Source organism: Ursus arctos, unplaced genomic scaffold, assembly GCF_023065955.2.
Source record: "Ursus arctos isolate Adak ecotype North America unplaced genomic scaffold, UrsArc2.0 scaffold_20, whole genome shotgun sequence".
Taxonomy (NCBI): domain Eukaryota; kingdom Metazoa; phylum Chordata; class Mammalia; order Carnivora; family Ursidae; genus Ursus; species Ursus arctos.
Window position 1 is genome coordinate 33,168,283 of NW_026622875.1, and position 15,501 is coordinate 33,183,783.

General features: G+C 40.2%; 1 protein-coding gene across 9 annotated transcripts in view; it reads right to left on the bottom strand.

Moving 5' to 3' along the window:
- Positions 1–15,501, bottom strand: part of TBC1D5 (TBC1 domain family member 5) — a 560,456-nt gene that overhangs the window by 44,932 nt on the left and 500,023 nt on the right. For all 9 annotated transcript variants that reach the window (XM_048215962.2, XM_048215961.2, XM_044383370.3 and 6 more), the window contains one exon: positions 13,778–13,941. In XM_048215962.2, the coding sequence (XP_048071919.1) occupies positions 13,778–13,941 (164 nt within the window). The remainder of the gene's footprint in view (positions 1–13,777; positions 13,942–15,501) is intronic.

Genomic DNA, 15,501 nt, shown 5'->3' on the forward strand with positions numbered 1-15,501 from the left:
ACACAAACACTACTGATTCTGAGATGTTGGAAATAAAAAAAGAGAGAGAGAAGGAAATAATTCTCTAATTACCTGTCTTATTCAAATGCCTATCACACTTGTGTTAATTTACCCCTTAAAATAATTTATAAAAACCCCATTTCTCACTGTATACCATCAATTGCTATTCATTTTTATGTGGTCGGTGAATGTCACTGGGAAATGAGGTGACTTTTCAGGCCCTAGGAAAGGTCAGAGTAAAGCATAATACATCTGAATTCTTGCAAAGCACACAAACCCCCAACAACAATCATTCATAAACACTGAGTGCCAGACACAAAATCTGGCACAGGGGATACTGTGATAAGAGACGAGTCTTGTAATTCAATATAGGTAGTTCTCTGACAGTCAAAGCAAAGGAAGCATTTGCAGAATACCTAGGACACCCCTCTCCCCCATCTCAAGATGCTGCTTCTGGGGCCCGAGCCCCAGCAGGTTTGGGGAGGGGCTCTGGAATCTGCAGCCTAAGTTGGGCCATAGCTACCTACTGAAAGTGCTTAAAGCTTCCAGAGGGTGGGAAAGGAGCCTCCATGAGACACAAGGAATTGGGCTGAGACTGAAAGGAACCCTAGGAATTCTACAAATAATTCTGGTCAGAAGAGACAGCAGAGCAGAACACCACAGAGGTATGAGATGGCATGGTTGGTGTGAGGGAACTAAAATAGTTGTGCGTTCCTGAAGGGCTGAGAAGGAACTGGAGAGAGGGTTGATGATCAGGTTGAACAGGGTGAGATCATCAAGGGCCCTGTAGACTGCCTTAAAATCATAGGATTTATCCCAGGGAGGAGGAGCCCCTGTAGAATTCCGGTGGGGAATCAGACACTGAGGAAGACTTTCACAGGGAGCAAGCTAGTGTTACAAAATACTTGAGATGTATGTGACCATTAATAAAATGGACTTACTCTAAAATTTCTAATTAACATGGCACTGTTAAGTTACTGAACTGAGAACAAAAAATTAATACAGTACAGTCTTTCTATATCCTCATTCCCCTAACCGATGACATTCAGAAGATACATGTCAAACCCAGAGTAGAATCAATTCTGTGATAATGCTTGTTTTGAAAATGTGAATCTGTCCCAATGAGATTGATGGATTAGGGAACAATGGAGCATAATGTGAATTTCATGTTTACTTATGCACAAATATATCCACACAAAACACCGGACGAATGATGGATACTGCACACAGCTGAACCCGGCCATGCAGGAACACACAAAATGCGCACATGCACACATCTCACAAATCTGCCAGCCACCTCAGTGACAGCGTGTGTGACGGGCTACGCCCATATCCCAAATCCATCAGATTCCACATAGTCCTCCTTCCACTATTTCATGGTAACTCACAAGCTGCAATGTTTCTAAGGTCCACTTCTCCAAACAAGCTTCAGGATTGTATTTATTATAGTATTTATCTATTTTATTCATCAGTTAACATGTGTAAAACCATGCTACCACTTTAACCAGATTCCTACCTCTTTTTATGTACCACTGATGACGCTTTTGAGTGCTGCTCCCCAATCCCATTTCCCCATGAATCCAGTAGTTTTGAATGCATGATTTTGCACAGCATGGTAATTTGGGGGGAACATATAAATCGCCTATAACAAATGACTGTTCTGAAGATGACTGTTCATTTAAAGATGAATATGTCATGACAATCAAATTGACACATTTTTCTACAATGGTAACTGCAGAGAAGCTTTAGGTGACAGATCATGGCAGCACTCAGTAGGGCTAAAGGAACCCTGACTCTGTAGGGAGGAGTGCTGGTACTCCATGTTCATTCCTCATGTCCTCCACCCCAAGAGGGCCCTCCTCTCAAGAAGAAGGTGACCCAGGGGCGCCTGGGTGGCTTAGCCAGTTAATCGTCTGCCTTCGGCTCAGATCATGATCTTGAGGTCCTGGGATCGAGCCCCACATTGGGCTCTCTGCTCAGAGGGGACCTGTCTTCTCCCTGCCCCCCCGCCAAATAAACAAATAAAATCTTAAAAAAAAAAAAAAGGAAGGTGACCCAGTGCAGAGCCCCAGGAAGACATGGTTTATCTTTCTCCTCTAGATGTTGGTGACTAGATACAGGGCCAAGAACTGCTGCAGCTGGCTCACTTCTAACCTGGGGAAGGGCCTGTTCTAAGCAGGGCAGGGCAGGGAGGTGGAAAAGAACTTGGGTCCTTGAAGACACTGATAAGCTTCTAAATCACTGGTTCTAAAGCCTTTGAATAAGGTTGGAATAACATGGTATTCCATGCCTCATGCCCCACCTTAGAGATTCTGATTCAATACTGCTGTTTCTGGCATTTTTTTCAAGCACTCTAGGTGATTCTAATGTGCACCTAGAAATGAGAAGTCCTTTGGACTTATTTGAGCTGATAACCTTCCTTATTATTTGAATCAGTTGGAGTCAGAATTTCTGTTATATTCCCCTTAAACCATCCTAGATAATGACACTCTCTTTGGAATGAAATGCAAGGTCCAGTACTTAAAGTCTTTAAATTTCATTAGATCATCTCAAGAATTTAAATCTCAATTCCTGGCCAAAAAGAAAAAAAAAAAAGACTCATTTATTTGAAAGATCTTGTGACTACCCAACCTTCAAACCTAATTCTGAAGATAATCATCACAGATATCAAAAAAGGAGTTTCGTCATAACTGAAACTGAGGGTTGGTGACTTTGACTATAGACATTGAGAAAAAAAATCAACACTCATTTATCCTGGGCAGTAAAATAGGTATTCATAGTTTTATTGCCATCCAGCTGGATGATGTTAAAGTTTGACTGTTGTCTAGACATGAATTTAGGATTTCTATAAACGTTAGCATTATCACATACAAGTACCATGCTGGTTTCATTCTTATTTTCTTCAATTTTATTTCCAAAGTATTGTTCTTGGTATTTTATGGAATGTATACCTTTGCATCATTATGAATGAATAAGAGATGCATGTGTACTATATAAATATGCTTCAAATCCCAAAGACTGTCTAGAATCTAGACTGAGAACATCCTGAAATTAAGCAACTTGGCAGCATTTCTCCCTGACTATTCTAAATTAATTGGAAAATTATTTTGCATATGAGGCCCCCTTCCATTTTTGGACTGTGTGGTGGTGGGCGTATTATGTGTATGTGGGGCAGGTTAATTTTCCAGTTCTTTATGCTTTCTTGTTAATGGGACTCTTGATACACCTGAGAGGACATATGAAAGAATTCAGGTAAATGCTGCACACTTTCAATGATCTTGTTTACAATTGTCTTAACTTTGGGATGGTGTCCAAGAATTTAAAGGTGTGGATGATCAAGAGGTCAGAACGATCACCTGAAAGTGATCAACCCTAGATGCTGGTCTGAAAGGCCCTTTCAGTTGCAGGGACAAGGTATGGTTGGAATGAGTTTATTTAATAACAACAATCTTTAAGAGTTCGGCAAAGAGGCAAAATAAGAAAGATAGGGAATTTTAAGGAGAGCAATAAGAACATCAAAGGTGAAATAATAATTGGGAAATACTACCAAGAAAGCCAGGAATGAGAGTCTAGTCAGGGGTGTATGAAGAAATGGTAATGGTAGGGTGGGGGGAAGGGACCCCTTTCATAACTGCTTTTCCACTTAAAACATTTTTGTTTTCTTCTCTCATTTTCAAATGTAGCCCATAACGTTTTAGGGTAAAGCTAATTTGTTCATGGCTTATTAAAATCATCATACTTGGAGTTACTGCTGTCAAAGCTTCTATCTATTGACCTAAGTAACTTTGGAAAATGATGTCCTGACTGGAAATAAGGCTATAGACAGAACTGTAGTAAGTTGGTAACAATTCTGGGGGAAAGGAGGGAGGGCCCTGCTATCATCTTAAATAAAAAGGAAATTTGGGGATTTGCTTATATTCTGGTGATCTTTCAAGACATTTTAAATACTTCAGCCACACTGCAATGTCAGGGCTGAAAAGAGTCTTGCTTATTGTTTTTTTTTCATATAGTTCTAAAAGTTGCTCGTGACCAACTGTACTTTACAAGCAGAGAAACACTCCAGACCAAGGTTAAGCTTATGCGAGCCAAGTTTACTAGTCTAATCAAATACAATTTACAAGGAAGTTAATCACACGCATTTGTAAAGACAGACATGCTTATTAAGAGGCTTAATAAAAAGCATGAATGGTGAACTCTCTGTGTAAATGATTATACTTAGTATTCTTATGGTCAAGAGACTTTTGTTTTTGTTCTTCTTTTCTCATCTTATTAGTTGTTCATATCAATGCTAACATGTTTTTCTGGTACCGCCCATGTTATTTATTTTTTTAAATTTTATCATTATTGCCACAAAATAGAAAGGTCCAAAACTTTCCCAACAATTGCAGTTCCCTCTCAGGACCTCTACTAACCTAAAACATGCTTTTAATTTAATTGGGAAAAGTCACTTCCTTTGGGTGCAGGAGTTGGGGAATGACTATTACCTGTGTACAGAGAGAAAACCACCACCTTGTCTGGGCAAACATAGCCCCCAGACTTGGGCATGCTGCTTAGTGAAGAGACCTGGGCTTTTCCACCCCCTCGCCCCTTCAGCAGGGCTCTTGTGAGCAGTGCACAAATGGCATTACCTAACACTCTGTAACCCTGCCCCTTTTTCCCATGCTGCAGGTGTGGGGTTCCTGGTGTTTACCATCTGCAATACTTCCATACGGATGAATTCTCAACACATGGGCATCTTGGAGCAGAAAACCAGGAGGGGAAATATCAGGGTTCACAGAAAGAGAGAAAGCTGCAGCAAAGGTGCCCAAGCCACCAACTGACCCAGAAGCTCTATCACAAGGGAAAATCAAAAAGATGTTTTTTAGCGTCAAGGTTTCAAGGCAAGGGGAAAGCTGCCTGATACAGATTCCCCCCTTTGTTTGGTAGGCCTAGAATTCCTATGACAGGAGCAAAGCCATTCCCTTGGAATTAAAGCTCAATTAAACATAGAGCTTTCTGGAAAAGTTAACATAGGGGTTTCAAAGAACAAATGATGAGATGCTAGGGGCAGAAGATTTAAAAGCAGAAAGATGCTAGGTAGGAGAGGGTGGTGCTGCCACTGAAGGGGAAGGAGTGGGGACAACCTAGCTGCCCCCACGGTTTTGGCCTCTGGCCTTAGCTGACGAGCTGCACAGACAATTCAAAGCCCCCATCTCGTTCCCTGCCATGCACATGTGTACTTTAGGACCCAAATGACTGTCCCCAAGGCAATGTGGCGTTGAAAGACTAAATAAATGTCAGGTTTCAAGAAAGGTCATTGGAAGGAAGCAAATGCTATTAATGACACATTTAATTAAGCACAATTCAAACCCACAGGAATTTCTGGCCAGGGATTCGAACTGTTTCATTTGAGCTCTTCCCCAGCTATTGTCTATGCCTCCTGGGCAGTGTTCAGCATGGATACAGTCTGGCAACTTCACATTTTATGGAGATGATGGAGATGAAGACAAATGATGGGGAAGAAGGCCCAGCATGAGGGGAGTAAGTGTGTCATTTGTTCCCGAAGGGCACCAGCTTACTGTCCTAAAAAGGGCATTACGGTCAAGGTTCAGCACTCCACTTCCTGTGGTTCTGCTTTCACGGGCTCCTCAGATATTTTGGTTAAAAATAAATTTACCGAAGCATGAAGATATCAAATATTGTTTATGAGATATGTCTGCTAAGTTAAATTAAAACCGTCATCCTGTAAGCTGCTGACAGCAGAGAACTCTCGATGGCGCTCCTTTGGACGTTCACATTTCTTCGCGATGGAATTACGTGTTTTGGGTAAGGCAAAAAGGGTGGAGACAGGAGGAAGGAATGCTCCTACAGAGGTACACGGCCCACCTGCCCTGACCTTGAGCTGGTTCACGGGCAGAAAGATTGTGAACAAGGTTCATATAACACTTAATGAGTAACTAAATGTCACACTTCAAATATCTGAGCTCATTTTGGCCTTAGATTATAATTCCTTAGAAGCTAGAAAAACTGTTGAGGTCTAAGTTCATTTTATCTATTCATGTCAATAAACTATATTAAATGGGAAGGTATTTTAAATGGGACTGTATTTTAACCCAGTTTTCATTAGCGTTATTGATTAAACAACAAGAGATTATAAATATATAGTTACTATTGGAAAAAAATGTTATCATTAAACTTACTCTAGAGATGCCAGTTTTCAAGTCCACCCAGAAGCCACAAGGAAAATACATTACAATCAATACTTTGACATAATACGTGTTCTTAGGAAGTATACATCACTGAATGAAGAGAAAATCAGATAACTAGGAAAATTCTGACCTCCCGGGAATGCCACCACTCAATTTCCCTCTTCCAACTACCAATCTAACTTGAGCTGCCTAAAAATTCACCAATGAAACATCACTGACAACAGAACTGGCTCTTTTCAAAGGCAGATCCTTCAGGGAAGGATTAGAGAAGCCATTTTCACAATTAATACTTTAGGGATGATTCATCTAGCTGTCTAGGTACATCCTTCCACCACCTTTCCGCACGGTCATGGACTTCTCTAAAGTTTCCCCTTACCAGAGATTGATTTTGGACTGGGCATGGGATTTCATTCTGGCCAACCAATGAGATGGGAGGGAAAGGGAAAGCCTGCTGGGGAGCTTCCAAATAAAGACTTTTCTAGAAGATGTTGTGTGTGTAGGGGTGGGCGGGGGGGGGGGTTGATGACGGGATATATACCTGCCTCTGTGGCAGCCCTCTTGAGAACATGATGGTCATGAGGTGAGGAAAGTCAATACACTGAGGATAGCAGAATGAAAAGTTGGTGACGTTAACGAACAGCTGAATCATCCAATTCCAGACCTTCCTATCTTAGGACTTTTCTTATTTGAAATAACAAGCAACGAATTTCCTCAGCTGAGATAATAATTTCTTTTATTTTTACCACAAGCAAACTGGTATAAGCCCAACCATTTTACATTGTGCCAGAGACTGTGAGGGAGAGAAAACCGCCCACAACAGACATTGTTGACTGCCTGCTCTGTATCCGCCACCACTATCTGCCTCAGGCGGTTGTTGGATTTCCATAAGGGAAAACAATGGTTGTGTTTAATGAAAGAAGAAATATGGTTGTAGTTCAAGTCTGATCTCTCACATGAAGCCTGTCTAGATAAAAAAATAATAATGCGACACCTGGGTGGCTCAGTCAATCGTCTGCCTTTGGCTTAGGTCATGATCTCAGGACCCTGGGATCGAGTCCTGCATTGGGCTCCTTGCTCAGCAGGGAGCCTGCTTCTCCCTCTGCCTGTGTGCTCACTGACAAATAAATAATAAATAAACAAATCTAAAACAAACAAAAAAACCCCCATGATGGTCTATCCTCTGAATTCATATTAATCATGATCTCTACTGCTTCTCTGGCATTAAGCGATATAATGTCTCTCACGGTGATGAGTTATATTCTTATTTAGTTTAATTATTACTTAACTTTTGATGGGTTTCCCCCTCTCTCCATTTTACCGTAAGCACCCTCACTGGGACGACTCTCATTTATTTCTTATACAGATACGCCTCACCTTTCAATTCCTAGAACATAACCTGAAGTAGATTTGGTAATGTTTAGGTTGTGTATACTTCCAGAAGTAAGTATGAGTCAGCTTTTAAATTTGTTTTCAGTCATCTGACACTTTCTGTGATTTTGCTGTCATAAAGAATAGATCAATGCATATTACAAAAATAATTATATGAGTATGACTATGGCATATGTTCAAACTACCCAAGGGCAACGACTGGCGCGTGCAGGGGTCACAAAGACAGACGACGAGCACCCTCACTGGTGCTGGGAGCTTGCTGGGGGGCGTGCATACTTCATTACACATCCTGTTTCATACAGGGATTTCTAGCTCAGACAACTCTGATTTCCTGTAGTTTAGAGAGGATTCTGAACCATGGATAACTTTAGATCTTTGGAGACTGGTAGGTAATTATCACAAAGCACAGCAAAATGTCTTGCAGTTCATCAGGAACTTTAAAAAAAAGTTTTACTTGGCTGATGTGCTTAAATATTAGAACTTACACACAAATCAATTTTAGAGCTTTTCTTACGTTATTTTCCCTATTCTTGAATGTTAGCAGAGATATTCTTGGAAAATGATTTGGCAACAATTGTGGAACATGACTAACAGTGCTAGAACAAGTAAAAAATTACTTAACAGTCAGATGAATGACCAACTAAAATAGATTTCTAGAAAACTAAGTGTTGGATGTCATTTACATTATCATGAAAAATAAAGTATGGAAAATTAAAAGTATCAAAATTCTCAATTTTGTTTTCAAGACTAAAAAATGAGAGCTTGATGAAAACCAGGGTTTGAATTAGATGGGCCCAAAAGGTTCTTTTGGGAAACAAAGCAGAGGGAAAATTGTCTTCATGAATAAATACTAACCCTCAAAACAAGACTACTACAGGCAATAAGCAAAGGTCAATTTTTAAAACTTCCCATTAGCTTGCTTACATTTCAGAGAGGAAGTAGAGTGATATCTTTCATAAACATACGGCACAGGGGCGCCTGGGGTGGCACAGCGGTTAAAGCGTCTGCCTTCAGCTCAGGGCGTGATCCCGGCGTTATGGGATCGAGCCCCACATCAGGCTCCTCCGCTGTGAGCCTGCTTCTTCCTCTCCCACTCCCCCTGCTTGTGTTCCCTCTCTCGCTGGCTGTCTCTATCTCTGTCGAATAAATAAATAAAATCTTAAAAAAAAATAAATAAATAAACATACGGCACAAAGCTTAATGTGTTACCTCTTCTAAGACTTAGCTGAGTTGTGTACTCTATTATATGGCCAAATCAGGGGCATTGACAGGGATAAATGTGATATATCTTCATCTAAAGGAGACAGTCCATGGATTACAGAAAGGCTTTCTACGACACATAAAAAGATGATACTGAGAGAAAATAAGTTGTATGACCTAAGATATGATGCTTGTCCAAAATATGTCTGTCACACATAGCGATTTGGAAAACCATTTCTCAATGATTACACTAGAACCACTGTAAGCAGATTTTGTCACACTTAGGTTGATAGCTACTACTAGATTGTTTGTTTTAATGTCTGTCTTCCGCTGCTATTTTAATCTTTTGCTAACTGATATTAACAATTTCTTGGCCCTGGGCACTTTAAAAGATCAATGGAGTCTTGACATCTGCAAGGTACATATAGTTTAAGGCCCTGCGTGTCCAAAGCAAGAGGAAGCTTTGCTTCAATTTCTGGCTACTTGCTTATGTGAGAAACTGATGATGATGATGTTCATGAAAAACAATCTTGAACTTTTTTGAAGACCTGGAATGTCCCTGCATCAGCCCACCAAACTGGGCTGAAAATGAAAGCAAAATAGGTCTAGGGATGGTAGGGGCCCAGTCAGGGGCTCTGGTGCCATCAGGGTGGCAGTGGCAATGGTGGTATGTGGCTCCCATGGGAGAATGGTTCTCAGCTATGGGCCTGAACATTTTCCAACTGTGTACCATGAGGCTGTGATAAGCAACAATCTCAACGTAAATCAATAAAGGTTATTACTCACTCATACTTCATGTCTGTCATGGGTTGGCAGAGAGAAAGAGAGAGCTGAGGAAGATCTTGTAGTGGTAATACATACCCATCACTCCCCCTTACAATTCACTGGACTGAACTAGTCACGCGGCTCTGATAGTTCACGGGAGACAAGGAGGTGCAATCCTACCAAGTGTCTTAGAATGGGGGAGAACTGGAATTAGCTGGCAAAGAGCACAGACTACCTTATTTCATAAAATAATAAGATAACCTATTGAAAAACCAGGGGCTTTCTCTTGAAAATTGCTGCCTCCTTACTTTCAGAGTTGAAAAATATATTAAATTTTGAATAATAATTTTAATTGTTTTTTGGTACAGAACAAGTCTACATACAGAGTTAGACTTACTCTAGTTCTATTTTTGCCTGACTTCTCAGTTTTAAGTTACAGTTATCACCGTAAAGAAAAGTAATTAATTGGTGTTGTAGACTAATCCATATGTCACCAAAATAGATAGAATGCAAATGAAACATGACTCCATATGCCTTTTTCATTTGTTCTTCCTTATTCTGGCTTTCATAGACATGTTCTCTGTACAGGCAGACATCTCTTCTAATTTATTATGCCAATACATTCTGTTTTTGTTGTGATTTTTAGTTATTATTTTTAATCTAAGATATATACATAACACTTTGAAGAGTCAAATGGTTCTATAAGGCCTGTTATGAAAAACAGTTCACACAGCCCCACCCTCCACTTCCTGCTCTCCAGAAGGAACCACTTTCAATTCTTTTACCCACTTTTTTTTTCATCTCGATATCTCTAGCTTATATTGCTACCTCTTGATTTTTTTCTAGAGAATATTACACACTTATTTTTCACTATGGAAGATAAAGATTTAGGTCTACTGATCACTAGCACCCGCTCGCTCCCTTCATCACGCAAACACGCAGTTCCCACACCCAATCTTCTCCACAGAATTTTATTGTGATTTTTAAAAAAGTTTTTATTTATTCATTTCTTTAAGAAAGAGTGAATCTGAGGCAGACTCTATGCTGAGTGCAGAGCCAAACAAGGAGCTCGATCCCATGACTGAGAGATCATGACCTGAGCCGAAACCAAGAGTTGGATGCTCAACTGCCTGAGTCGCCCAGGTGCCCCACGTGATTTTGATTAGATTAATAGTCAATGGGCTTTCATTATAATGTTTATGTAAATTCTAGTCATGGCTCAGTTACAAGGCTTATCGTAACCTTTCTTCCTTTTTCTGACACTCTGTTTTTCTTCAGAGTTACAAATTGTCCTGTGTTTCAATGGCACAGTTTCTATAAAGTTATCATTAATTCAAACCCAAACTCACGCCCTAGTTTAAATCTCTTAACTTGTTCAAATATATTACTTGTTCCCCAAATAGCATCTTTCTGGGGAAAACTTTCTAGAACCTTCTGACTTTCTCCAACCTGGGCTGGCGGCTGCTCTCTGGATCTGCTAAATAGCTGTGCTCTACTTAGTCTTGGAATTCCGCATATTATCATTCTCAGGAATCTTTTTGTCTTGCTCTGATACTCCATTTCTTGTTCTCAGGTATTCCCCATCCTCAGTGTGTGTCCTTACTTTTGCAGATCACATCCTCCAGTGGATTCTGTGAATGGGTGCATGGGAATAAGGTTTTTGAATCTTGAATATCTGAAAGTGGCTTAATTCTAACCTCACACTTAATTAGTTTGGCTAGGTATTGAATTGAGGCCGGAAGTAATTTTCTCTTAGAACTTAAAAGGTATTCCTCCACTGCCTTGCTTCTGGTGTTCCTATGAGCAATTTGTAGCTATTTTAATTCCTGATCCTTTGATGGAAATATTTCTTTTCCCTCAACACTACACATTTGGAGGATATCTCTTTGTTCTCAGAGTTCTGACCTTTTACACTGATATAGCTGGGTGTGGGTTTATTTTTACTCGTGTGGGACTTTCTATAGACTTTTTCAATCTGAAAACTCAGGTCTTTCATTAGTGGAATGTTTAATTAATTGTATTTCTGATTATCTCCTTCCTTTCATTTTCTCTGTTCTCTCTTTCTGGAACTTCTATTTTTCAGGTTTTGAGCCTTTTAGATTGGTTCTCTAATTTTCTTCTATTTTTCTCCCTTACTTTCCATCTCTGTCTTCTATTTTGTTTTCTTGGGAAAGTTCCTCAATTTTATCAATTCCAACTCTTTTACTAAGCTTTACATTTCAGATATCATACTTTGATTTCTAATAGCTTTTGTTGTTGTTCTCTGAATGTTTTCTTTCTTTCTTCTTCTTCTTCTTCTTTTTTTTTTTCTGAAGCAGTCTTCCCCTACATAAACTGTTTTCTCCCGGTTTTTTCTATTTGCTTTTGCCAGTCTTTAACGAACAGATGCTCTCCTCAAGTATCTGGTGACCCCTGGCTGTCTTGCTCATATAAAGTAGTGTGAACTAAAAGCTAAGGGAAAGTTCTGTGTGTGGATAGAGCTGTGAAGGGTGGGTTCACTCTAAAGTGAACTGGCTGTTTCCCTGGAGAACACCTAAGGTCAGTACATTTGTGTGTTTTTAAAAATTTATAACTTTTATCTAGAGAAAACTCTTTTCATCTCCTGCCTGAAGGGACAGACATACTGGTATTCTGGGAAGCAAGTGGGGTAAGGCCTAGGGACCTCAGGTTCGGTATTTAAATACATTCATCATTCCTTTTCCAGTAGGGTGTACTCATATGTGCCTCACCTCTCTCAGTCCAGAGACATTCTATTTTACCCTTTCCAGAGGAGTAAACCTCCAGTCTTCTGCCAGAGTGGAAAAGGGAATCTACTTGCTTCTTTTTTTTCCTTTTAATTCCAGTACAGTTAACATACAGTGTTATATTAGTTTCAGGTGTACAATATAGTGATTCCAAACTTCCATGCAGCACCCGGTGTTCATCACAAGTGCCCTCCTTAATCCCCATCATCTATTTCACCCATTCCCCTAATTGCTTCTTGAAGAGCAAGTTCCAGCTTCACCCCATTTATAGTTCCTGAGCTTCTAGAGGAGTTTGCAATCTAAATCAAGTTGCTTCTTGGTTTTTACCCACTGCTGACTTAGCATTTAGTTTTCTTAGGATGCTAAGTCCGTTACCGCTTAACATCAGTTTTACAAGGAACAAACTTTTGTTACTATCTTTTCTCCTGTTTCCTAATTCCTTGAAGGTTTACCTTTAGCAACCCTGACTGTCCTTGGAGTGGAGGTTCGGAGGCAGCAGAGCTAACTGCTTGCATTAAAACTGCCATCCTTAAATGAGAGTTCCAATCGGCTCTTCTACAAATCAGAGAATCACAGTTGTCACGTGTGAAAGGGACCCCAAGAGACTATGTGGTGAACTCTTCCCTTCGGAGAGCAAAGTGTGCTGTTTCATTTGTAGATGACATAGTTGAAGGACCAAGAATCTGAGTGCCTTGCTCAAGGTCATACCCCGTGATACAGATAGACATCACACTGTTATACGTAACTGTCCCTCAAAGGTTTGAAAGTTTTGTTGTTGTTGTTGCTGCTAATTTAGAAATAGTAACAGCGAGATCCTTTTCTGTAATACCTTATACGTGCATCTTGTTCCAGTGGGCAGATGGATTCTTCCTATTAGAATATTAGGTGTTGAATTACCCATAAGATGTGGCTCACTGTTTTATTTTTTGTGAAGTTGGCGTAAAAACAATTTCAGACACAACCAGACTTTTAAAGTGGTTGATATGCTTTAGATTGTCCTTCTAAGCAATGTATACAAGGATCTTAGGGAGCAGCTATCAACATACCATCATTTAAATGTAATTTGTATAACTTTTTAAAACAAGTGGTAAACTAATTACTTTTCCGGAAATAACTTAAAACTGAAAAAACACCGTGGTTTGTTTTATAAGTGTCTTAATCTATTATTTGGTATAATGCTACTTGGTACATTTTAGGAAAACAAAAAAAAAAAACACAAGCTTTGACAAAAAAGCATTTGCGGAAGAAGAAAGGATGGGGATTTGGGATTCAGCCTAAACTAATGCTGCTTTTTTCTCCCAGTGCAATGCAAACTGTGGCCTTAAAATATTACTAAGTTACAATAAAAGTAAGATATTTTGATGAAATTATTTGTTTTAGTTTGTAGACATGTTAAGAGCTTTATAAAACTCAGTACTAAAGACGTTTTAACACATGCAGTACCCTAGAGGAAGATGAAGGATAAAAGAAAAAGTGTCCTTAAATACTTACAGATTCTTTTCTGCCCATAGTTTTGCTGTGTGAGCGGGAACGGGAGATGTTGCTAAAAAAGGAATCCTTTTTAGTGGCAGATGACGGTGGGGAGCCAGTGAATTCTCTTCCTCCAGGCAAACTTTCAGTGCTTGGGGATGAACTGACGGTTTTAGAACTTTGTCCTGTAGGAAAAATTAAGAGGCAATAATGAAACACTAGACTCTTTCACTAAGCTACTTTATTCACTGTCTTTAATAAAGGATCAATATTACACTTCTTTGTTCACACTGTCAACATAAGGACACCGTGGAGTTATTAAAATGCACGCATTTTTACGTACCAGAATAGCTACCAGGTTTTTAGCACAATGAAGTGCTGCTATACTTTTCCACATGTAATTGATGCTACAATAGTCCGAGTGTTGCACACATATAAAAAAACTAAAAGTTTTAATTTTTAGAAATCATGGGTTAGATAACTGGATTTGCCCTCACTAAATGAATCATCATTAGGACAGAAGCCAGAAATTATTACACTATACATTATACTATTAATATTAAAAAAATCTAAATCCTTCAGCGGTTTTTCAGAAGAGCGTCTTTCCTTTTCACTAGCTGCGCGACAGATATATGGGTCTCCCCAGCCTGTGGTAGCAGCTTCCGAAAAGTGGGACAAGGTGCTGGCTCACGGGGCCTCTCTCCAGACCGGTTCTTACATCGGAGTGGGGGCATCTGTGACCCCACCATCTGTTATTCTGCTTAGCAAATGACCGTTTCAGGGATAACACTAAGGTCAGCTCCTATTAGAATGTATCTCTGAATTATCAAGTCCCAAATTAGTGGTAGTATTGATAAGGTATTTACTGTCCTATATCTGACAGAAAACCCCTGCACCAAATACATTTTTTTCCCTCAATTATAGAACTAGCTTACTAACATAACATTTTTGTTCTCTTTGGGAACACAAACATTTAGATCTTAAGAAAATGGAGTCACCAGAACATGCCCCCAAAGGGAATGATGGAGTCCTTCATCTGGAGATCTGAAGGAAAATTTCTAGGCACCAGGAGGAGTCTTGCCTTGAGACAGAAGAAAGGACTATCAGACTTCCCTGCCCTTTCATGCCTTGTACACACAGAAGGGACAACACTGGGATGGCACTCTGGGCAAAAGGATGAGACACTCAATGACCCAGGCCTCACCTGGACAGCACCCAAGGTGTGCAGTCATTATTCTCACTCAACAAGGTTGTAGCCCGGAGGCTAGATAGCAGTTCTGAAGCTGTCTATAAACCTTTTAAAGTTTTTAACTGATGGGGATAACATCAATAATTTCTTTTGTTGCATTAAAACTGAAAGCCCATCCTCAGAGGCACATTCTTAAATATACAGCTGCGGTGCCCTGCCCAATTTATTCTCCCAGCTGCTGGGAGTGTTGGCTGATGATGGTTCTTAGGAATTCCTCTTCTGGAAACAGCTCCCAGCTGAAGAGAGCTGCTCTGTCTAAGGTCATGTCCCTTCCCCCAGGGATTAGCTCCAATCTAGTGACTGGTTGGGGGAGACAAAGGATAAAGGCTGGCCTTCTTGCCTCAAGGCAGGTGACTCCAAAGGGCCAGCTCAGTCCCGGGAGTTCAGGCAGCAACTGCAAAGCAGTTCAACTCCTCTCTCAGCTCAACACTGCTCCTTTCACTCCCCAGATGCTGACCTTGATGGCACGCACTGACCCCCCCCCCAACAGCTTCCT